We start from the raw sequence: 21,048 nt of genomic DNA, 5'->3' as shown, positions 1-21,048 counted from the left end.
AGCAGAAAACATTCATACAATTTCAATATATTTGACAGAAGAAAAACATGTTTTAAAGTGAGTTTTTTTTAAAACGTATGGTTTTCTATAAGTTAGGGATGAGCATTTATGGAATCGTTCATCATTTATCGTGATAAATTTCTTATCACGATAAGAAGTGGTTGTCGCAATAAATTCCCACTTGTTATGTTTAAACCCCCGACTGTCCCAAATTGTTGGGATTTTTTGTTTCACTATTTTCTCCATTGTTTGTTCAACAGAAGTATCAATAAATGTCAATACATTTTTGAAACTTTGTGTGCAGTTTAGTGATGCTAATTGCACTTTAGGTGATTGGTGTTCTTAAGAAGTGTATTGCAAATGTTTTTCAGGAGCAGTATTTGTTATTTGTGTGGCTATTATTGCTGTGTCATGCAGTCACAACTATACAGTCACCTTAAAAAGAAGTAATGAATAGTTCTTATTGTCACTTTTATTGTTATCACAATAAGTATTGTGATTTTTAACTCCATATCACCAGCATACGCATTATTTCACTGTTGAACAGAAGAGGGTTAGACGAGTAGTAAAGAGGCGTCAAAGCAAAGTGAGTTCAGAGGTCAGCTTATTGGTGAGGTAAACATGTGACCTCTGTTTGACCCCGGTCAGCAGCTACAGTATAAACTGTTCCTCTGTTCAGCAGTCCATGATGTCAGCTTTTGCTGCTTCATCTGACCAATCTGGAAGGTTCAGATTTACCACAATTCTGTCTTTCAGTGTGGCTGCATTTGTAGTTGTAGTGATTGTTGATACTTTTCACGTCGGTGCCAAGCTGTACAGTCTGAATACGGCAGATAGAGAATGGCTCTCCTGGGAGCCGGATTGGGAAACAGTCTGTGCTATCTGTCAACCTCTCTTAAATCAACCTCATCCACCTGTGTGGATAAAAATCTAGCGGCTCTGAACCCACACGATGCTGATGGATAAATACGGTCCTGAAGTGTCAACAGACTCTCAGTCACAGCTCTGTAGGATTACAGTGGGAAGTGATTCTTATTCGAGGTTTCTCAGAATGTGCAAACTCTGCTGAGCCCATTTCCAGATCCCAGTGGTGTTTTTTTTCTCCAGGTGATGTCATCAGAGGTCTGCGCTCAGAAGAGCCAAAGGGTGCAGTATGTAAATTGATAAAAACATATTTGTTAAAACTGTCACCACACATGACAGTTCTTTATGAGACAGATAATCTGTGAAAAGATCGATCTCCTTCACCTCCTTCCTGAGGTGAAGGAGATCGCTACTGTCGTCTGAAGAAATGCACGATCCCGACCAAAAACAGCCAGTCGGAGCCAAGAGGAGGGATTTAGGGTTGTCAATTAACCTCATGTTCTCGCAGCCAAATATGCTAATGGCGGAAAAACTATTGAAAGTTACAGGAAAGCCATTTATCCGCTCTCATCGGTGGCTGTGCTAACTAGCCTTAGTGACAGCCTGTGCAATGGGAGAGGCAGAGGTGGGGATGAGCAGCGCCACACAGAGGGGTGATTGACAGCACTAATAACCTCCTCTGATTGGTTGATTCTATCTAGCACTGGGAGAAGGCAGAGGAGCTTGATTTGTTTCACAGATTTTCTGTCTGATTTTCATTTTTGACGGGGAGTCGTGCATTTCTGCACCACGATCTCGCAGGCTATGTGTTTCATAACGTACTGTCACAACACAGTGGCAGTTTCAACAAATATGGGAAGCAATTTTTTTATTCAAAGTTACATAGTGCAGCTTTAATGTCTGGAGGAAAACCATTTTATGACAAAGATTAGGATGCCGAGGGTCGATCATTGGGGAATCAGTGATCGTTAGCTTACAGGAACTGATGTGAAAACGCAATATTGATAATCAATCACTGCTTTTCTACTTCAAAATAAGAACTGAGGGAGCAATCAAAAAAACTTCAACGAATCCTAAACCTCTTTATATTCATATGAAATTCTGTCATGGATTTTATTTGACGCCAGTTGCTAGTAACAAAATGGCCGCTTAGGTTAAAGGAATTCATATCTTCTTTTGTTCAATGCCATAATCCTTTACAAAAAATGAGCCTGAAATGTTTTTCTATACACAGTAAAATGCGTTGATGTTTGTGATTGCAACCGGCCAGCATGTATCAAGGCTTCCTATTGGACAGCAGAGTTCCTGGCTTGTTGCCTCTCTGAGTTTCTGTTTTGTCATCTCCATCCAGAGGAGCTCTCATCTTCTGATTTTATGAATCCCTGTTTTGTCGCCTCTCTGCTGCAGTTGCCGCCTCTCGTCGTCATGAGGTCGCTGGTCCTGGCCTTGGCCTTCTTCTGCCTGTTGTGCTGCAGCGCAGCGAGTCCAGAGAGACGCCGTCCCAAACTGGTCCCGGTCAAACGTCGAAACGACACAACCATCCAGAACAACACGCCGGGTGAGAGACTCGGTGTTAACGAGACAACTTGCACTGCAAAAAACAAACAAACAAAAAAGCCCCAACAAAATATTACCAGGTATTTTTGTTCTAATTTCTAACGCAAATATCTTCTACACTTGAAATAAGACAAAACTAGCTTACAAGTAACTTTTCAGCAAGATATTGGAGCTCTTTCTAAGATCGTTCCTTAATATTGATGAAAAAGTAACAGTTTCTCTGGCAGGTTATTTCATTTTTGATAGTTTTCATGTCTTATTATAAGTGAAAAAATCTGCCAGTGGTGCTAGTGATTTTTATTAGGTGTGTATTGTAAATTGGCCAGTCAAAACAAAAATAAAAGAAATAAGAATTGACCCCAATTTCTTTAATTTTGGGAGATTGGTAATCTCGGAAAATTTGTGGATCTGATCTTATCCGCCATCTTATCTTCCTCTACAAAGGTCTAAAAATCAGCAACTGTCATTTTTGCTCTGTTGTGAGAGGTTTGACTGACCGACTGGCCCACCAGATCAGAGCTATATCTGCCAAAATCAGTCATCAGGTCAGGTTTTATAAAGTTTGTGATCAGCGATCAGACAGAAAACTGCAGTCAGTGCACCCATAGTTTTTATTAACATTCTCAAATTATCCACTTAAAACAAGCTTCCATATTTTGCTGAAAAGTTGCCTGTTGGTTAGTTCTGTCTTCTTTCAAGCGCGCTACCATATTTGCACTAGCAAACCAGACCAAAACCACTTGAAAACATGTTGTGTTTCTGGACCTCAGCCTGACCTCAGCCCTCTTCCTGATTTGCAGAGAATCCGTGTAAAGGCACGCCGCTGGATTTCGTCTTCGTTATCGACAGCTCCAGGAGCATCCGACCTGAAGACTACGACAAGGTCAAGACCTTCATCGTTAACCTGCTGCAATTTCTCGACGTTGGCCCCAATGCCACCCGCGTGGGGTTGCTGCAGTATGGCAGCGTGGTCCAGCCTGAGTTCTCTCTCAACACCTACACCTCCAAAGCCCAGGTGGAGGACGCTGTGAGAAACATGCGGCATCTGGCCACCGGCACCATGACCGGCTTGGCCATCCAGTACACTATGGAGGTAGCGCTCACCGAGGAGCAGGGGGCTCGACCGAAGAGCCTGCAAATCCCACGGATCGCTATGATCGTGACAGACGGGAGACCTCAGGACACTGTGGAGGAGGTCGCGGCTGAAGCCAGGGAGGCCGGCATCCAGATTTTTGCTATCGGAGTGGGACGGGTGGAGATGAAGACCCTGAAGGCCATAGGAAGCGAGCCCCACTCTGAGCACGTCCACCTGGTGGCCAATTTTAGTCAGATAGAAACCCTGATCTCAGTGTTCAAGTCCAAGCTGTGTGGAGGTGAGCGATCCCTGACCTTGGTTTTAAATGTCGTTTTCCATTGCAGAGCTGTGCTTTAGTGTTTGCGCGTGTTCATTAGGCTCAGACATGTGCAAGGTGGTGGTGCATCAGTGCCAGCACATCTGTGTGAGCAGTCCCGCCTCCTACAGGTGCAGGTGCAGGAAAGGCTTCACTCTCAACCCGGATGGGAAGACGTGTAAAGGTGAGTCTCTGACTGGTAAACATTTCCGGTGCATCTGTTCTGAAGCGGTTAGCGACCGGCCGCCATGTTGTCTCTCTGCAGCTGAGGATACGTGTGCCGCGGTGGACCACGGCTGTGATCACATCTGTGTCAACCTGGCTGATGGCTATGAGTGTCGCTGTCGTCCAGGATATGAGCTCACCATTGACCTGAAGACATGCAACAGTAAGAAGTCTCACTTTGACACGGTTCTCTCTTTATCCTGCTCATTCTTTTACTTTAAAGGGTCCTTAGTGTATGTTTTCTAGCCATGTACAATCATTTTCTAGCAGAGGCTTCAGTTGTTATAAAATTATGGCTTGAAAGAAATTTTACATTGTAATTTAAAGCCTTATAGCTGGGCCTCTGTCTCTTTAAAAAACTCCTGCTCTTTCTGAAAGTCCACCTCCAGGAATTCATCCCAACGTCACGTCTATTAACCCTCTAGCGATATTTTTACCATCGTTGGACTGAGAAATAGCTTGTCCAATGAGCTCAGCAGATCAGCAGTTCCACCAGGTGTTTGCTAATGGCTGCTGGCTAGTCTGAAGGACCCGAGTGGGGGAGTAAGGGATGGGGGGCTGCTTTGTGCTTGGAAAGAGCTTGGAGGAGCTTTGTCTTGAAGACGGGGCTAGGTCCACCCCGGCGTTATGCACAGCTGAAGGGTTGCCATGAGAGATTTAAGGATTTCTCAAACATGCATGAAAAAATCAAGGCAACACTCCAGATGTCTTTGATGACAAAATAACGTTATAACAGAAAAGTTGAACTGAAAACTTGCCATAATTTGTAGATTTCTACTTGTAGGAAAAGGAAAAACCGCTGGAGACCAAGAATCATTTCTCTTCTACTTCACAATTATGCTCATCTTTGTGTTGACTCATCACATTTGACGTTTGTGTTTGCTTTGTAACATGTTCAAGGGACACAAACACTTTTCAAGGGTCGTAGTGTGATGTACATCTTACTGTTTACGGCTTCAAGACAACGTGCGCAAATTATGGCAAAGTTTTAATTATGATCATGAGTGATCTGAGTGAATAAGGCCGTGCAACATATGTTGCAGACAAGGCAAAAACAGTCATGCTGAGCGGTTACTACGAAAGCATCTCTTGGAAATAAATGATCTTTGTGGCCCTCCGGCTGAAACCACAGCCAGCAGCCCTGCTACTACTGATGTCTTGTCCACCCACTGCTGGGAAAGCTTCCCTTTGCTCTCCTGATGGATGCCAACACACACACACACACACACACACAAAAGAAAGCAGAGGGGGATTTCCTGAAGGATGTGTGTTATTGCAATCATCAGAAACGTAGCCTTGTATCCAGGCTCAATCCAAACACATCTACCTGACCGATCCCGAATTCACGGCTGAGCCCCTGAAGGGAGGATTGAAAGTTACACCATTTTTTTTTTTTTTTTTTAGGTCTGTTTCATTCATAGATTTTGTAAATGCAGCAGCGGCTCTGGCGGTGTGGTTATGACATTAATCATGCTTTCTCTCTCCCTACTCAGGAATAGATTACTGTGACCTGGGAAACCACGGCTGTGAGCACAACTGTGTCAGCTTACCGGGATCCTACATCTGCAGCTGTAAGAAAGGCTTCGTCCTGAACGCAGACGGAAAGACTTGCAGCCGTACGAGAATTTTCCCTCATTTCTGGAACGAGGTCAAGAGACCAAATCAATTCTGAAGTCAATCATGAACTCCCGCTCACAACTAAATGATTAATAGTTTGAATAAATAGCGATGTATTGGGGCGAATTTAATGCTTCAAATGTTTTTTTTTGTCCTTCTTCTCAGAGATTGATCACTGCGCTGCTGGAAGCCACGGGTGTGAACAGGAGTTTATGAACACAGAAACCTCCTGTGTGTGTAAATGTACAAACGGCTACACACTCAGGTCAGATGGGAAAACCTGCCAAAGTAAGGCTCTCGTTACTCTGTTTGGTAAAAGTGTTCACAAAATACGTCTAGTGATATGTAGAAATAAAGTCAGAAATGTACCTACATTATAACGTTTCCTTTTATTTCTTAGTGTTTAGCATTAAAGTAGACATTTTTTTCCTTTCCTGTTTCAGGTCTGTAAGGATTATCAAATTATTCCTATTTGCTACATGTGAAGATATTTGGATGGAGAATTTATTAGAATAAGCTAAGAAATTACTTTCTTTTACATAAACTGAGATTACGGCTTTACAAGCTTCTCAGAGGCTGATTCACAACATCTGCACTTTAATTCAACACATAAACAAAACTACCTCCTTTAGTGACAGAATGGAAAAGTGGACCGCTCCCGACGGTTCTGTCAGGAGGAATGGGACAAAATCCCAGCAAAAAACTATGAGAATCTGTGGAAGGACGTGTGGACCAAATCATACAGCTTTAAATTTAAATGACCGATTCATGTCTTTTTAACATAAATGGAAATATTTCACTTCATCTGTAAAAGCCAGGAAAATACCTGCACAGTTCATGACTTTTATCTATCAATAAAAGCTCAATTTAAGAAGCAGACCAAACGATTCAGTTGTCTCCAACGTTTGACGATTCTTTTCTTTTCCCAGGAAACAAAAAAACACAACAGAACTCAAAAAACATCAAACATAAGTCCTTGCCGTCTTTGATAATCTGATGAATGTTGAGAATGAGCTGCAGTACTGAAACTCTTGACAGTCTTGTTCACAGGAGCTGACACACCTACACACACTCTCTCTCTTTCACGCAGAGGTGGATCCCTGTGCTGACGGCAGTCATGGCTGTGAACAGGAGTCTGTGAGCTCTGGAGACTCGTGTGTGTGTCGATGCAGGAAAGGCTTCACACTCAGACCTGATGGGAAAACTTGTAAAAGTATGTAGAATGCAGAACATTTAAAGGTGCTGCTGGGATTTGAACCCAGGATCTCCAGTTTACAAGACAGGCACTTTTACCAGCTAAGCCACAGCACCTTGACATTGTTAAATTAAACTTTCTCTAATTGCCAATACATATTGTCATAACTAGATAAAAGGAAAAACAAAACTACATCAGTCAACAAGCTATTTCATTTAAAGGTGCTGCTGGGATTTGAACCCAGGATCTCCTGTTTACTAGACAGGCACTTTGACCAGCTAAGCCACAGCACCTTTATAACACTAAGGTGACAGTTTCTCTATATGATAGGATATATTTTGACATTGAGTTCAAATATGAAACATAAAATGTATCAATTAGAAAGCCCTTTTTAAAAAGGTGCTGCTGGGACTTGAACCCAGGATCTCCTGTTTACTACACAGGTACTTTGATCAGCTAAGCCACAGTACCGTGAAATTCGTAACATTAAGCTTTCTCTAAATGCCATTGCATACTGTCATAACTTAAGCTAAAAGGAAAAACAAAAGTACATCAGTCTATAAGCTATTTAATTTAAAGGTGCTGCTGGGACTTGAACCCAGGATCTTCTGTTTAAGAAACAGGCGCTTTGACCAGCTAAGCCACAGCACCTTTTTGATACTGAAGTGACAGTGTCTCTAAATGATAGGACATATTTTGACATTGAATTCAAATATGAAACAAAAAATGTATCAATTAGAAAGCCATTTTTAAAAGGTGCTGCTGGGACTTGAACCCAGGATCTCCTGTTTACAAGACAGGCACTTTGACCAACTAAGCCACAGCACCTTGACATGGCTAAATTAAACTTTCTCTAATTGCTAATACATATTGTCATAACTTTAGCTAAAAGGAAAAACAAAAGTACATCAGTCTATAAGCTATTTCATTTAAAGGTGCTGCTGGGATTTGAACCCAGGATCTCCTGTTTACTAGACAGGTACTTTGATCAGCTAAGCCACAGTACCGTGTAATTCATAACATTAAGCATTCTCTAAATGCCATTGCATACTGTCATAACTTTAGCTAAAAGGGAAAACAAAACTACATCAGTCTATAAGCTATTTCATTTAAAGGTGCTGCTGGGATTTGAACCCAGGATCTCCTGTTTACTAGACAGGCACTTTGACCAGCTAAGCCACAGCACCTTTATAACACTAAGGTGACAGTTTCTCTAAATGATAGGACATATTTTGACATTGAGTTCAAATATGAAACAAAAAATGTATCAATTAGAAAGCCATTTTTAAAAAGGCGCTGCTGGGACTTGAACCCAGGATCTCCTGTTTACTAGACAGGCACTTTGACCAACTAAGCCACAGTACCTTGACACTGCTACAGTTAACCTTTCTCTAATTGCTAATACATATTTCATAACTAGATAAAAGGGAAAAAAAGTACATCAGTCTATAAGCTATTTCATTTAAAGGTGCTTCTGGGACTTGAACCCAGGATCTTCTGTTTACAAAACAGGCGCTTTGACCAGCTAAGCCACAGTACCTTTTTGATACTAAAGTGACAGTGTCTCTAAATGATAGGACATGTTTTGACATTGAATTCAAATATGAAACAAAAAAATGTATCAATTAGAAAGACATTTTTAAAAGGTGCTGCTGGGACTTGAACCCAGGATCTCCTGTTTACAAGACAGGTGCTTTGACCAGCTAAGCCACAGTACCTTGAAATTCCTAACATTAAGCTTTCTCTAAATTCCATTGCATACTGTCATAACTTCAGATAAAAGGAAAAACAAAAGTACATCAGTCTATAAGCTATTTCATTTAAAGGTGCTGCTGGGATTTGAACCCAGGATCTCCTGTTTACTAGACAGGCACTTTGACCAACTAAGCCACAGCACCTTGACATTGTTAAATTAAACTTTCTCTAATTGCCAATACATATTGTCATAACTAGATAAAAGGAAAAATAAAACTACATCAGTCAACAAGCCATTTCATTTAAAGGTGCTGATGGGATTTGAACCCAGGATCTCCTGTTTACGAAACAGGCGCTTTGACCAACTAAGCCACAGTACCTTGAAACTGCTACAGTTAACCTTTCTCTAATTGCTAATACATATTGTCATAACTAGATAAAAGGAAAAACAAAAGTACATCAGTCTATAAGCTATTTCATTTAAAGGTGCTGCTGGGATTTGAACCCAGGATCTCCTGTTTACTAGACAGGCACTTTGACCAACTAAGCCACAGCACCTTTGTAACACTAAGGTGACAGTTTCTCTATATGATAGGACATATTTTGACATTGAGTTCAAATATGAAACAAAAAATGTATCAATTAGAAAGCCATTTTTAAAAGGTGCTGCTGGGACTTGAACCCAGGATCTCCTGTTTACAAGACAGGCACTTTGACCAACTAAGCCACAGCACCTTGACATGGTTAAATTAAACTTTCTCTAATTGCCAATACATATTGTCATAACTTTAGCTAAAAGGAAAAACAAAAGTACATCAGTCTATAAGCTATTTCATTTAAGGTGCTGCTGGGATTTGAACCCAGGATCTCCTGTTTACTAGACAGGTACTTTGATCAGCTAAGCCACAGTACCGTGGAATTCGTAACATTAAGCATTCTCTAAATGCCATTGCATACTGTCATAACTTTAGCTAAAAGGAAAAACAAAACTACATCAGTCTATAAGCTATTTCATTTAAAGGTGCTGCTGGGATTTGAACCCAGGATCTCCTGTTTACTAGACAGGCACTTTGACCAGCTAAGCCACAGCACCTTTATAACACTAAGGTGACAGTTTCTCTATATGATAGGATATATTTTGACATTGAGTTCAAATATGAAACAAAAAATTTATCAATTAGAAAGCCATTTTTAAAAAGGCGCTGCTGGGACTTGAACCCAGGATCTCCTGTTTACTAGACAGGCACTTTGACCAACTAAGCCACAGTACCTTGACACTGCTACAGTTAACCTTTCTCTAATTGCTAATACATATTGTCATAACTAGATAAAAGGGAAAAAAAAGTACATCAGTCTATAAGCTATTTCATTTAAAGGTGCTTCTGTGACTTGAACCCAGGATCTTCTGTTTACGAAACAGGCGCTTTGACCAGCTAAGCCACAGCACCTTTTTGATACTGACGTGACAGTTTCTCTAAATGATAGGACATATTTTGACATTGAATTCAAATATGAAACAAAAAATGTATCAATTAGAAAGACATTTTTAAAAGGTGCTGCTGGGACTTGAACCCAGGATCTCCTGTTTACAAGACAGGTGATTTGACCAGCTAAGCCACAGTACCTTGAAATTCCTAACATTAAGCTTTCTCTAAATGCCATTGCATACTGTCATAACTTTAGATAAAAGGAAAAACAAAAGTACATCAGTCTATAAGCTATTTCATTTAAAGGTGCTGCTGGGATTTGAACCCAGGATCTCCTGTTTACTAGACAGGCACTTTGACCAACTAAGCCACAGCACCTTGACATTCTTAAATTAAACTTTCTCTAATTGCCAATACATATTGTCATAACTAGATAAAAGGAAAAACAAAACTACATCAGTCAACAAGCCATTTCATTTAAAGGTGCTGCTGGGATTTGAAACCAGGATGTCCTGTTTACGAAACAGGCGCTTTGACCAGCTAAGCCACAGCACCATTTTTATACTGAAGTGACAGTTTCTCTAAATGATAGGACATATTTTGACATTGAATTCAAATATGAAACAAAAAAGGTATCAATTAGAAAGCCATTTTTAAAAAGGCACTGCTGGGACTTGAACCCAGGATCTCCTGTTTACTAGACAGGCACTTTGACCAACTAAGCCACAGTACCTTGACACTGCTAAAGTTAAACTTTCTCTAATTGCTAATACATATTGTCATAACTAGATAAAAGGAAAAACAAAAGTACATCAGTTTATAATCTATTTCATTTAAAGGTGCTTCTGTGACTTGAACCCAGGATCTTCTGTTTACGAAACAGGCGCTTTGACCAGCTAAGCCACAGCACCTTATTGATACTGAAGTGACAGTGTCTCTAAATGATAGGACATATTTTGACATTGAATTCAAATATGAAACAAAAAATGTATCAATTAGAAAGACATTTTTAAAAGGTGCTGCTGGGACTTGAACCCAGGATCTCCTGTTTACAAGACAGGTGCTTTGACCAGCTAAGCCACAGTACCTTGAAATTCCGAACATTAAGCTTTCTCTAAATGCCATTGCATACTGTCATAACTAGATAAAAGGAAAAACAAAAGTACATCAGTCTATAAGCTATTTCATTTAAAGGTGCTGCTGGGATTTGAACCCAGAATCTCCTGTTTACTAGACAGGCACTTTGACCAACTAAGCCACTGCACCTTGACATTGTTAAATTAAACTTTCTCTAATTGCCAATACATATTGTCATAACTAGATAAAAGGAAAAACAAAACTACATCAGTCAACAAGCCATTTCATTTAAAGGTGCTGCTGGGATTTGAACCCAGGATGTCCTGTTTACGAAACAGGCGCTTTGACCAGCTAAGCCACAGCACCTTTTTGATACTGAAGTGACAGTTTCTCTAAATGATAGGACATATTTTGACATTGAATTCAAATATGAAACAAAAAAGGTATCAATTAGAAAGCCATTTTTAAAAAGGCACTGCTGGGACTTGAACCCAGGATCTCCTGTTTACTAGACAGGCACTTTGACCAACTAAGCCACAGTACCTTGACACTGCTAAAGTTAAACTTTCTCTAATTGCTAATACATATTGTCATAACTAGATAAAAGGAAAAACAAAAGTACATCAGCTTATAATCTATTTCATTTAAAGGTGCTGCTGGGACTTGAACCCAGGATCGCCTGCTTACGAAACAGGTGCTTTTACCAGCTAAGCCACAGCACCTTTTTAATGCTGAAGTGACAGTTTCTCTAAATGATAGGACATATTTTGACATTGAATTCAAAAATTAAACAAAAAATGTATCAATTAGAAAGACATTTTTAAAAGGTGCTGCTGGGACTTGAACCCAGGATCTCCTGTTTACAAGACAGGCGCTTTGACCAGCTAAGCCACAGTACTGTGAAATTCCTAACATTAAGCTTTCTCTAAATGCCATTGCATACTGTCATAACTTTAGATAAAAGGAAAAACAAAAGTACATCAGTCAACAAGCCATTTTTAAAAAGGCACTGCTGGGATTTGAACCCAGGATCTCCTGTTTACGAAACAGGCGCTTTGACCAGCTAAGCCACAGCACCTGTTTGATACTGAAGTGACAGTTTCTCTAAATGATAGGACATATCGTGACTTTGAATTCAAACATGAAACAAAAAATGTATCAATTAGAAAGCCATTTTTAAAAAGGCACTGCTGGGACTTGAACCCAGGATCTCCTGTTTACAAGACAGGCACTTTGACCAGCTAAGCCACAGCACCTTGACATGGTTAAATTAAACTTTCTCTAATTGCCAATACATATTGTCATAACTTTAGCTAAAAGGAAAAACAAAAGTACATAATTTTATAATCTATTTCATTTAAAGGTGCTGCTGGGATTTGAACCCAGGATCTCCTGTTTACGAAACAGGCGCTTTGACCAACTAAGCCACAGTACCTTGACACTGCTAAAGTTAAACTTTCTCTAATTGCTAATACATATTGTCATAACTAGATAAAAGGAAAAACAAAACTACATCAGTCAACAAGCCATTCCATTTAAAGGTGCTGCTGGGATTTGAACCCAGGATCTCCTGTTTACGAAACAGGCGCTTTGACCAGCTAAGCCACAGCAACTGTTTGATACTGAAGTGACAGTTTCTCTAAATGATAGGACATATCGTGACTTTGAATTCAAATATGAAACAAAAAATGTATCAATTAGAAAGCCATTTAAAAAGGCACTGCTGGGACTTGAACCCAGGATCTCCTGTTTACGAAACAGGCGCTTTGACCAGCTAAGCCACAGCACCTGTTTGATACTGAAGTGACAGTTTCTCTAAATGATAGGACATATCGTGACTTTGAATTCAAATATGAAACAAAAAATGTATCAATTAGAAAGCCATTTTTAAAAAGGCACTGCTGGGACTTGAACCCAGGATCTCCTGTTTACGAAACAGGCGCTTTGACCAGCTAAGCCACAGCACCTGTTTGATACTGAAGTGACAGTTTCTCTAAATGATAGGACATATCGTGACTTTGAATTCAAATATGAAACAAAAAATGTATCAATTAGAAAGCCATTTTTAAAAAGGCACTGCTGGGACTTGAACCCAGGATCTCCTGTTTACAAGACAGGCACTTTGACCATCTAAGCCACAGCACCTTGACATGGTTAAATTAAACTTTCTCTAATTGCCAATACATATTGTCATAACTTTAGCTAAAAGGAAAGACAAAAGTACATAATTTTATAATCTATTTCATTTAAAGGTGCTGCTGGGACTTGAACCCAGGAGCTTCTGTTTACGAAACAGGCTCTTTGACCAGCTAAGCCACAGCACCTTGTTGATACTGAAGTGACAGTTTCTCTAAATGATAGGACATATTTTGACATTGAATTCAAATATGAAACAAAAAATGTATCAATTAGAAAGCCATTTTTAAAAAGGCACTGCTGGGACTTGAACCCAGGATCTCCCGTTTACAAGACAGGTACTTTGATCAGCTAAGCCACAGTACCGTGAAATTCATAACATTAAGCTTTCTCTAAATGCCAATACATATTGTCATAACTTTAGCTAAAAGGAAAAACAAAAGTACATCAGTCTATAAGCTATTTCATTTAAGGTGCTGCTGGGATTTGAACCCAGGATCTCCTGTTTACTAGACAGGCACTTTGACCAACTAAGCCACAGCACCTTGACATTGTTAAATTAAACTTTCTCTAATTGCCAATACATATTGTCATAACTAGATAAAAGGAAAAACAAAAGTACATCAGTCTATAAGCTATTTCATTTAAAGTTGCTGCTGGGATTTGAACCCAGGATCTCCTGTTTACTAGACAGGCACTTTGACCAGCTAAGCCACAGCACCTTTTTCATACAGAAGTGACAGTTTCTCTAAATGATAGGACATATTTTGACATTGAATTCAAATATGAAACAAAAAATGTATCAATTAGAAAGCCATTTTTAAAAAGGCACTGCTGGGACTTGAACACAGGATCTCCTGTTTACTAGACAGGCACTTTGACCAACTAAGCCACAGCACCTTGACATGGTTAAATTAAACTTTCTCTAATTGCCAATACATATTGTCATAACTTTAGCTAAAAGGAAAAACAAAAGTACATCAATCTATTTTATTTAAAGGTGCTGCTGGGATTTGAACCCAGGATCTCCTGTTTACTAGACAGGCACTTTGACCAACTAAGCCACAGCACCTTTGTAACACTAAGGTGACAGTTTCTCTATATGATAGGACATATTTTGACATTGAGTTCAAATATGAAACAAAAAATGTATCAATTAGAAAGCCATTTTTAAAAGGTGCTGCTGGGACTTGAACCCAGGATCTCCTGTTTACAAGACAGGCACTTTGACCAACTAAGCCACAGCACCTTGACATGGTTAAATTAAACTTTCTCTAATTGCCAATACATATTGTCATAACTTTAGCTAAAAGGAAAAACAAAAGTACATCAGTCTATAAGCTATTTCATTTAAGGTGCTGCTGGGATTTGAACCCAGGATCTCCTGTTTACTAGACAGGTACTTTGATCAGCTAAGCCACAGTACCGTGGAATTCGTAACATTAAGCATTCTCTAAATGCCATTGCATACTGTCATAACTTTAGCTAAAAGGAAAAACAAAACTACATCAGTCAACAAGCCATTTCATTTAAAGGTGCTGCTGGGATTTGAACCCAGGATCTCCTGTTTACTAGACAGGCACTTTGACCAGCTAAGCCACAGCACCTTTATAACACTAAGGTGACAGTTTCTCTATATGATAGGATATATTTTGACATTGAGTTCAAATATGAAACAAAAAATGTATCAATTAGAAAGCCATTTTTAAAAAGGCGCTGCTGGGACTTGAACCCAGGATCTCCTGTTTACTAGACAGGCACTTTGACCAACTAAGCCACAGTACCTTGACACTGCTACAGTTAACCTTTCTCTAATTGCTAATACATATTGTCATAACTAGATAAAAGTGGAAAAAAAGTACATCAGTCTATAAGCTATTTCATTTAAAGGTGCTTCTGTGACTTGAACCCAGGATCTTCTGTTTACGAAACAGGCGCTTTGACCAGCTAAGCCACAGCACCTTTTTGATACTGAAGTGACAGTGTCTCTAAATGATAGGACATATTTTGACATTGAATTCAAATATGAAACAAAAAATGTATCAATTAGAAAGACATTTTTTAAAGGTGCTGCTGGGACTTGAACCCAGGATCTCCTGTTTACAAGACAGGTGCTTTGACCAGCGAAGCCACAGTACCTTGAAATTCCTAACATTAAGCTTTCTCTAAATGCCATTGCATACTGTCATAACTTTAGATAAAAGGAAAAACAAAAGTACATCAGTCTATAAGCTATTTCATTTAAAGGTGCTGCTGGGATTTGAACCCAGGATCTCCTGTTTACTAGACAGGCACTTTGATCAACTAAGCCACAGCACCTTGACATTGTTAAATTAAACTTTCTCTAATTGCCAATACATATTGTCATAACTAGATAAAAGGAAAAACAAAACTACATCAGTCAACAAGCCATTTCATTTAAAGGTGCTGCTGGGATTTGAACCCAGGATGTCCTGTTTACGAAACAGGCGCTTTGACCAGCTAAGCCACAGCACCTTTTTGATACTGAAGTGACAGTTTCTCCAAATGATAGGACATATTTTGACATTGAATTCAAATATGAAACAAAAAAGGTATCAATTAGAAAGCCATTTTTAAAAAGGCACTGCTGGGACTTGAACCCAGGATCTCCTGTTTACTAGACAGGCACTTTGACCAACTAAGCCACAGTACCTTGACACTGCTAAAGTTAAACTTTCTCTAATTGCTAATACATATTGTCATAACTAGATAAAAGGAAAAACAAAAGTACATCAGCTTATAATCTATTTCATTTAAAGGTGCTGCTGGGATTTGAAACCAGGATGTCCTGTTTACGAAACAGGCGCTTTGACCAGCTAAGCCACAGCACCTTTTTGATACTGAAGTGACAGTGTCTCTAAATGATAGGACATATTTTGACATTGAATTCAAATATGAAACAAAAAATGTATCAATTAGAAAGACATTTTTAAAAGGTGCTGCTGGGACTTGAACCCAGGATCTCCTGTTTACAAGACAGGCGCTTTGACCAGCTAAGCCACAGTACCGTGAAATTCCTAACATTAAGCTTTCTCTAAATGCCATTGCATACTGTCATAACTTTAGATAAAAGGAAAAACAAAAGTACATCAGTCAACAAACCATTTCATTTAAAGGTGCTTCTGTGACTTGAACCCAGGATCTTCTGTTTACAAAACAGGCGCTTTGACCAGCTAAGCCACAGCACCTTATTGATACTGAAGTGACAGTGTCTCTAAATGATAGGACATATTTTGACATTGAATTCAAATATGAAACAAAAAATGTATCAATTAGAAAGACATTTTTAAAAGGTGCTGCTGGGACTTGAACCCAGGATCTCCTGTTTACAAGACAGGTGCTTTGACCAGCTAAGCCACAGTACCTTGAAATTCCTAACATTAAGCTTTCTCTAAATGCCATTGCATACTGTCATAACTAGATAAAAGGAAAAACAAAAGTACATCAGTCTATAAGCTATTTCATTTAAAGGTACTGCTGGGATTTGAACCCAGAATCTCCTGTTTACTAGACAGGCACTTTGACCAACTAAGCCACAGCACCTTGACATTGTTAAATTAAACTTTCTCTAATTGCCAATACATATTGTCATAACTAGATAAAAGGAAAAACAAAACTACATCAGTCAACAAGCCATTTCATTTAAAGGTGCTGCTGGGATTTGAACCCAGGATGTCCTGTTTACGAAACAGGCGCTTTGACCAGCTAAGCCACAGCACCTTTTTGATACTGAAGTGACAGTTTCTCCAAATGATAGGACATATTTTGACATTGAATTCAAATATGAAACAAAAAAGGTATCAATTAGAAAGCCATTTTTAAAAAGGCACTGCTGGGACTTGAACCCAGGATCTCCTGTTTACTAGACAGGCACTTTGACCAACTAAGCCACAGTACCTTGACACTGCTAAAGTTAAACTTTCTCTAATTGCTAATACATATTGTCATAACTAGATAAAAGGAAAAACAAAAGTACATCAGCTTATAATCTATTTCATTTAAAGGTGCTGCTGGGATTTGAAACCAGGATGTCCTGTTTACGAAACAGGCGCTTTGACCAGCTAAGCCACAGCACCTTTTTGATACTGAAGTGACAGTGTCTCTAAATGATAGGACATATTTTGACATTGAATTCAAATATGAAACAAAAAATGTATCAATTAGAAAGACATTTTTAAAAGGTGCTGCTGGGACTTGAACCCAGGATCTCCTGTTTACAAGACAGGCGCTTTGACCAGCTAAGCCACAGTACCGTGAAATTCCTAACATTAAGCTTTCTCTAAATGCCATTGCATACTGTCATAACTTTAGATAAAAGGAAAAACAAAAGTACATCAGTCAACAAACCATTTCATTTAAAGGTGCTTCTGTGACTTGAACCCAGGATCTTCTGTTTACAAAACAGGCGCTTTGACCAGCTAAGCCACAGCACCTTATTGATACTGAAGTGACAGTGTCTCTAAATCAGGGGTGGGCAATTAATTTCTTCAGGGGGCCGCATGAAAAATATGAAATATGTTGGAGGGCCGATCCAGCAATGACTCAAATTTAATCTTGACTCATTATTCATTTTCTCATACCTCTTGTTGTAATAAAATATTTAAATCATATTCTTTTGTTAAGAAGAATATTCAGTAAAAATTAATAAAAATAAAAAAACAATTTGTGGTTTGGCTGAAGTGAGAATTAACAAATTAATAGTTAAAAAAAATATCGTCATCACATCTGAATTTATTTTTAACTTTTTAATCTCTCCACAATTGAAATGGTGTGTGTTATATTAATCAACTGATCAACTGCATATATGAGCAATAAATGGTTTTAAGTGTTGGAAAAAGCCTGACGAACAGATGAGCAGCTGGGCAGTGTCCCGTATGTCACAGCTCTCATCCAAAGCCAGGGAAAAATACCGGTACTCAAAATCATTCACGCTGTCTTTCAGTTGCAGCACCAGGTTCGTCGCGATGTCCTCCATCCTTCTCGTTACGTTTGCGGCGGGAGAGGGAGATGTTCTCAAAAGCGTCTTTTTTCTCAGGACATATTAGCACTGCTTAATATACTCTCCGTCAGAGAAAGGTTTGCTCTTCCTAGCAATCTTGTGGGATATGACAAAACTTGCCTTGACTGCAGCTCCTCTAGATGCCAGGCGTTTTGTAAAAAGTGTTTGTTGAGCTTGCAACTTGGCTACGAGTACAGACGACTCAGTGACGCGCTCTTTCTCTGAAAAGTTCTTGTATCTCTTCTGTGTTTGGTCACGTAGTGACGGTGGATATTATATTCCTTTAACACAGCCACCTGCGCACCACAAACTAAACACACGGCCTTGCCTTTGACTTCAATAAAGAAATATTTCGCTGTCCATGCCTTGTTAAAAATGCAGAATTCGGAATCAACTTTTCTTTTTTTACCGTGAGATGACATTTTGTGGGGATCGTGTATTCGGCTGCTAGCATCACTTGTTGTTGCTGTGCGTTAGCATTTATGTACGTGCATTCATAAACGGTGCGTCAAGCCCTTTCAAAATAAAAGACAGCTGTGTCGCATGCACTCGAAAATACGGTGTTTTGTTTTGACTGGGGGGGGGGGACGCGGGCCGGACAGGGATGCCCAACGGGCCATATCTGGCCCGCGGGCCTTAAAATGCCCAGGTCTGCTCTAAATGATAGGACATATTTTGACATTGAATTCAAATATGAAACAAAAAATGTATCAATTAGAAAGACATTTTTAAAAGGTGCTGCTGGGACTTGAACCCAGGATCTCCTGTTTACAAGACAGGTGCTTTGACCAGCTAAGCCACAGTACCTTGAAATTCCTAACATTAAGCTTTCTCTAAATGCCATTGCATACTGTCATAACTAGATAAAAGGAAAAACAAAAGTACATCAGTCTATAAGCTATTTCATTTAAAGGTACTGCTGGGATTTGAACCCAGAATCTCCTGTTTACTAGACAGGCACTTTGACCAACTAAGCCACAGCACCTTGACATTGTTAAATTAAACTTTCTCTAATTGCCAATACATATTGTCATAACTAGATAAAAGGAAAAACAAAACTACATCAGTCAACAAGCCATTTCATTTAAAGGTGCTGCTGGGATTTGAACCCAGGATGTCCTGTTTACGAAACAGGCGCTTTGACCAGCTAAGCCACAGCACCTTTTTGATACTGAAGTGACAGTTTCTCCAAATGATAGGACATATTTTGACATTGAATTCAAATATGAAACAAAAAAGGTATCAATTAGAAAGCCATTTTTAAAAAGGCACTGCTGGGACTTGAACCCAGGATCTCCTGTTTACTAGACAGGCACTTTGACCAACTAAGCCACAGTACCTTGACACTGCTAAAGTTAAACTTTCTCTAATTGCTAATACATATTGTCATAACTAGATAAAAGGAAAAACAAAAGTACATCAGCTTATAATCTATTTCATTTAAAGGTGCTGCTGGGATTTGAAACCAGGATGTCCTGTTTACGAAACAGGCGCTTTGACCAGCTAAGCCACAGCACCTTTTTGATACTGAAGTGACAGTGTCTCTAAATGATAGGACATATTTTGACATTGAATTCAAATATGAAACAAAAATGTATCAATTAGAAAGACATTTTTAAAAGGTGCTGCTGGGACTTGAACCCAGGATCTCCTGTTTACAAGACAGGCGCTTTGACCAGCTAAGCCACAGTACCGTGAAATTCCTAACATTAAGCTTTCTCTAAATGCCATTGCATACTGTCATAACTTTAGATAAAAGGAAAAACAAAAGTACATCAGTCAACAAACCATTTCATTTAAAGGTGCTGCTGGGATTTGAACCCAGGATCTCCTGTTTACAAGACAGGCGCTTTGACCAGCTAAGCCACAGCACCTTGACATTTTTAAATTAAACTTTCTCTAATTGCCAATACATATTGTCATAACTAGATAAAAGGAAGAACAAAACTACATTAGTCAACAAGCCATTTCATTTAGAGGTGCTGCTGGGATTTGAACCCAGGATCTCCTGTTTACTAGACAGGCACTTTGACCAACTAAGCCACAGCACCTTGACATTGTTAGATTAAACTTTCTCTAATTGCCAATACATATTGTCATAACTAGATAAAAGGAAAAACAAAACTACATTAGTTAACAAGCCATTTCAGTTAGAGGTGCTGCTGGGATTTGAACCCAGGATCTCCTGTTTACTAGACAGGCACTTTGACCAACTAAGCCACAGCACCTTGACATTGTTAAATTAAACTTTCTCTAATTGCCAATACATATTGTCATAACTTGATAAAAGGAAAAACAAAACTACATTAGTCAACAAGCCATTTCATTTAGAGGTGCTGCTGGGATTTGAACCAAGAATCTCCTGTTTACGAAACAGGCGCTTTGACCAGCTAAGCCACAGCACCTGTTTGACACTGAAGTGACAGTTTCTCTAAATGATAGGACATATCGTGACTTTGAATTCAAACATGAAACAAAAAATGTATCAATTAGAAAGCCATTTTTAAAAAGGCACTGCTGGGACTTGAACCCAGGATCTCCTGTTTACAAGACAATCACTTTGACCAGCTAAGCCACAGCACCTTGACATGGTTAAATTAAACTTTCTCTAATTGCCAATACATATTGTCATAACTTTAGCTAAAAGGAAAAACAAAAGTACATAATTTTATAATTTATTTCATTTAAAGGTGCTGCTGGGATTTGAACCCAGGATCTCCTGTTTACGAAACAGGCGCTTTGACCAACCCACAGCACCTGTTTGATACTGAAGTGACAGTTTCTCTAAATGATACATACATATTGTCATAAATCTAGATAAAAGGAAAAACAAAACTACATAAT

At 39.1% G+C, this 21,048-nt stretch overlaps 1 protein-coding gene and 62 non-coding genes across 63 annotated transcripts in view; 1 reads left to right on the top strand and 62 right to left on the bottom strand.

Annotated features, from left to right (window-relative positions):
* Positions 1-2,121: 2,121 nt before the first annotated feature.
* LOC122830725 (matrilin-2-like) overlaps positions 2,122-21,048 on the top strand; it is a 49,219-nt gene continuing 30,292 nt past the window's right edge. The window contains exons 1-7 of the mRNA XM_044116335.1: positions 2,122-2,422; positions 3,222-3,794; positions 3,874-3,996; positions 4,078-4,200; positions 5,531-5,653; positions 5,820-5,942; positions 6,745-6,867. Of these exons, the coding sequence (XP_043972270.1) occupies positions 2,239-2,422; positions 3,222-3,794; positions 3,874-3,996; positions 4,078-4,200; positions 5,531-5,653; positions 5,820-5,942; positions 6,745-6,867 (1,372 nt within the window). The 5' untranslated portion in view covers positions 2,122-2,238. The remainder of the gene's footprint in view (positions 2,423-3,221; positions 3,795-3,873; positions 3,997-4,077; positions 4,201-5,530; positions 5,654-5,819; positions 5,943-6,744; positions 6,868-21,048) is intronic.
* On the bottom strand, positions 6,892-6,965 carry trnat-ugu. The gene has a single exon. It is a non-coding gene; the product is annotated as a tRNA-Thr (tRNA).
* Positions 7,069-7,142, bottom strand: trnat-agu. The gene has a single exon. It is a non-coding gene; the product is annotated as a tRNA-Thr (tRNA).
* On the bottom strand, positions 7,427-7,500 carry trnak-cuu. The gene has a single exon. It is a non-coding gene; the product is annotated as a tRNA-Lys (tRNA).
* On the bottom strand, positions 7,604-7,677 carry trnat-ugu. Its single transcript has one exon. It is a non-coding gene; the product is annotated as a tRNA-Thr (tRNA).
* Positions 7,963-8,036, bottom strand: trnat-agu. Its single transcript has one exon. It is a non-coding gene; the product is annotated as a tRNA-Thr (tRNA).
* Positions 8,141-8,214, bottom strand: trnat-agu. Its single transcript has one exon. It is a non-coding gene; the product is annotated as a tRNA-Thr (tRNA).
* Positions 8,316-8,389, bottom strand: trnat-ugu. Its single transcript has one exon. It is a non-coding gene; the product is annotated as a tRNA-Thr (tRNA).
* On the bottom strand, positions 8,494-8,567 carry trnat-ugu. The gene has a single exon. It is a non-coding gene; the product is annotated as a tRNA-Thr (tRNA).
* trnat-agu lies at positions 8,674-8,747 on the bottom strand. Its single transcript has one exon. It is a non-coding gene; the product is annotated as a tRNA-Thr (tRNA).
* On the bottom strand, positions 8,851-8,924 carry trnat-cgu. Its single transcript has one exon. It is a non-coding gene; the product is annotated as a tRNA-Thr (tRNA).
* On the bottom strand, positions 9,029-9,102 carry trnat-agu. The gene has a single exon. It is a non-coding gene; the product is annotated as a tRNA-Thr (tRNA).
* On the bottom strand, positions 9,206-9,279 carry trnat-ugu. Its single transcript has one exon. It is a non-coding gene; the product is annotated as a tRNA-Thr (tRNA).
* Positions 9,564-9,637, bottom strand: trnat-agu. Its single transcript has one exon. It is a non-coding gene; the product is annotated as a tRNA-Thr (tRNA).
* trnat-agu lies at positions 9,742-9,815 on the bottom strand. Its single transcript has one exon. It is a non-coding gene; the product is annotated as a tRNA-Thr (tRNA).
* trnat-cgu lies at positions 9,919-9,992 on the bottom strand. The gene has a single exon. It is a non-coding gene; the product is annotated as a tRNA-Thr (tRNA).
* trnat-ugu lies at positions 10,096-10,169 on the bottom strand. The gene has a single exon. It is a non-coding gene; the product is annotated as a tRNA-Thr (tRNA).
* trnat-agu lies at positions 10,276-10,349 on the bottom strand. Its single transcript has one exon. It is a non-coding gene; the product is annotated as a tRNA-Thr (tRNA).
* trnat-cgu lies at positions 10,453-10,526 on the bottom strand. Its single transcript has one exon. It is a non-coding gene; the product is annotated as a tRNA-Thr (tRNA).
* trnat-agu lies at positions 10,631-10,704 on the bottom strand. Its single transcript has one exon. It is a non-coding gene; the product is annotated as a tRNA-Thr (tRNA).
* On the bottom strand, positions 10,809-10,882 carry trnat-cgu. Its single transcript has one exon. It is a non-coding gene; the product is annotated as a tRNA-Thr (tRNA).
* Positions 10,986-11,059, bottom strand: trnat-ugu. The gene has a single exon. It is a non-coding gene; the product is annotated as a tRNA-Thr (tRNA).
* trnat-cgu lies at positions 11,341-11,414 on the bottom strand. The gene has a single exon. It is a non-coding gene; the product is annotated as a tRNA-Thr (tRNA).
* trnat-agu lies at positions 11,519-11,592 on the bottom strand. The gene has a single exon. It is a non-coding gene; the product is annotated as a tRNA-Thr (tRNA).
* On the bottom strand, positions 11,697-11,770 carry trnat-cgu. Its single transcript has one exon. It is a non-coding gene; the product is annotated as a tRNA-Thr (tRNA).
* trnat-ugu lies at positions 11,874-11,947 on the bottom strand. Its single transcript has one exon. It is a non-coding gene; the product is annotated as a tRNA-Thr (tRNA).
* trnat-cgu lies at positions 12,053-12,126 on the bottom strand. Its single transcript has one exon. It is a non-coding gene; the product is annotated as a tRNA-Thr (tRNA).
* Positions 12,231-12,304, bottom strand: trnat-ugu. The gene has a single exon. It is a non-coding gene; the product is annotated as a tRNA-Thr (tRNA).
* On the bottom strand, positions 12,410-12,483 carry trnat-cgu. The gene has a single exon. It is a non-coding gene; the product is annotated as a tRNA-Thr (tRNA).
* On the bottom strand, positions 12,588-12,661 carry trnat-cgu. Its single transcript has one exon. It is a non-coding gene; the product is annotated as a tRNA-Thr (tRNA).
* On the bottom strand, positions 12,764-12,837 carry trnat-cgu. The gene has a single exon. It is a non-coding gene; the product is annotated as a tRNA-Thr (tRNA).
* Positions 12,942-13,015, bottom strand: trnat-cgu. The gene has a single exon. It is a non-coding gene; the product is annotated as a tRNA-Thr (tRNA).
* trnat-ugu lies at positions 13,120-13,193 on the bottom strand. Its single transcript has one exon. It is a non-coding gene; the product is annotated as a tRNA-Thr (tRNA).
* trnat-cgu lies at positions 13,299-13,372 on the bottom strand. The gene has a single exon. It is a non-coding gene; the product is annotated as a tRNA-Thr (tRNA).
* trnat-agu lies at positions 13,656-13,729 on the bottom strand. Its single transcript has one exon. It is a non-coding gene; the product is annotated as a tRNA-Thr (tRNA).
* trnat-agu lies at positions 14,183-14,256 on the bottom strand. Its single transcript has one exon. It is a non-coding gene; the product is annotated as a tRNA-Thr (tRNA).
* On the bottom strand, positions 14,360-14,433 carry trnat-ugu. Its single transcript has one exon. It is a non-coding gene; the product is annotated as a tRNA-Thr (tRNA).
* trnat-agu lies at positions 14,718-14,791 on the bottom strand. The gene has a single exon. It is a non-coding gene; the product is annotated as a tRNA-Thr (tRNA).
* On the bottom strand, positions 14,896-14,969 carry trnat-agu. The gene has a single exon. It is a non-coding gene; the product is annotated as a tRNA-Thr (tRNA).
* Positions 15,073-15,146, bottom strand: trnat-cgu. The gene has a single exon. It is a non-coding gene; the product is annotated as a tRNA-Thr (tRNA).
* On the bottom strand, positions 15,250-15,323 carry trnat-ugu. The gene has a single exon. It is a non-coding gene; the product is annotated as a tRNA-Thr (tRNA).
* trnat-agu lies at positions 15,430-15,503 on the bottom strand. Its single transcript has one exon. It is a non-coding gene; the product is annotated as a tRNA-Thr (tRNA).
* Positions 15,607-15,680, bottom strand: trnat-cgu. Its single transcript has one exon. It is a non-coding gene; the product is annotated as a tRNA-Thr (tRNA).
* trnat-agu lies at positions 15,785-15,858 on the bottom strand. The gene has a single exon. It is a non-coding gene; the product is annotated as a tRNA-Thr (tRNA).
* Positions 15,963-16,036, bottom strand: trnat-cgu. Its single transcript has one exon. It is a non-coding gene; the product is annotated as a tRNA-Thr (tRNA).
* On the bottom strand, positions 16,140-16,213 carry trnat-ugu. Its single transcript has one exon. It is a non-coding gene; the product is annotated as a tRNA-Thr (tRNA).
* trnat-ugu lies at positions 16,497-16,570 on the bottom strand. Its single transcript has one exon. It is a non-coding gene; the product is annotated as a tRNA-Thr (tRNA).
* Positions 16,675-16,748, bottom strand: trnat-agu. The gene has a single exon. It is a non-coding gene; the product is annotated as a tRNA-Thr (tRNA).
* Positions 16,852-16,925, bottom strand: trnat-cgu. The gene has a single exon. It is a non-coding gene; the product is annotated as a tRNA-Thr (tRNA).
* trnat-agu lies at positions 17,030-17,103 on the bottom strand. The gene has a single exon. It is a non-coding gene; the product is annotated as a tRNA-Thr (tRNA).
* trnat-cgu lies at positions 17,208-17,281 on the bottom strand. Its single transcript has one exon. It is a non-coding gene; the product is annotated as a tRNA-Thr (tRNA).
* trnat-ugu lies at positions 17,385-17,458 on the bottom strand. The gene has a single exon. It is a non-coding gene; the product is annotated as a tRNA-Thr (tRNA).
* Positions 18,938-19,011, bottom strand: trnat-ugu. Its single transcript has one exon. It is a non-coding gene; the product is annotated as a tRNA-Thr (tRNA).
* On the bottom strand, positions 19,116-19,189 carry trnat-agu. The gene has a single exon. It is a non-coding gene; the product is annotated as a tRNA-Thr (tRNA).
* On the bottom strand, positions 19,293-19,366 carry trnat-cgu. The gene has a single exon. It is a non-coding gene; the product is annotated as a tRNA-Thr (tRNA).
* Positions 19,471-19,544, bottom strand: trnat-agu. The gene has a single exon. It is a non-coding gene; the product is annotated as a tRNA-Thr (tRNA).
* Positions 19,649-19,722, bottom strand: trnat-cgu. The gene has a single exon. It is a non-coding gene; the product is annotated as a tRNA-Thr (tRNA).
* trnat-ugu lies at positions 19,825-19,898 on the bottom strand. The gene has a single exon. It is a non-coding gene; the product is annotated as a tRNA-Thr (tRNA).
* trnat-ugu lies at positions 20,005-20,078 on the bottom strand. Its single transcript has one exon. It is a non-coding gene; the product is annotated as a tRNA-Thr (tRNA).
* Positions 20,182-20,255, bottom strand: trnat-agu. The gene has a single exon. It is a non-coding gene; the product is annotated as a tRNA-Thr (tRNA).
* On the bottom strand, positions 20,359-20,432 carry trnat-agu. The gene has a single exon. It is a non-coding gene; the product is annotated as a tRNA-Thr (tRNA).
* trnat-cgu lies at positions 20,536-20,609 on the bottom strand. The gene has a single exon. It is a non-coding gene; the product is annotated as a tRNA-Thr (tRNA).
* trnat-ugu lies at positions 20,714-20,787 on the bottom strand. The gene has a single exon. It is a non-coding gene; the product is annotated as a tRNA-Thr (tRNA).

Source organism: Gambusia affinis, linkage group LG05, assembly GCF_019740435.1.
Source record: "Gambusia affinis linkage group LG05, SWU_Gaff_1.0, whole genome shotgun sequence".
Classification (NCBI taxonomy): Eukaryota; Metazoa; Chordata; class Actinopteri; order Cyprinodontiformes; family Poeciliidae; genus Gambusia; species Gambusia affinis.
Note: the sequence above shows the minus strand (reverse complement) of the source record. Positions and strands in the feature narration are given on the sequence as shown.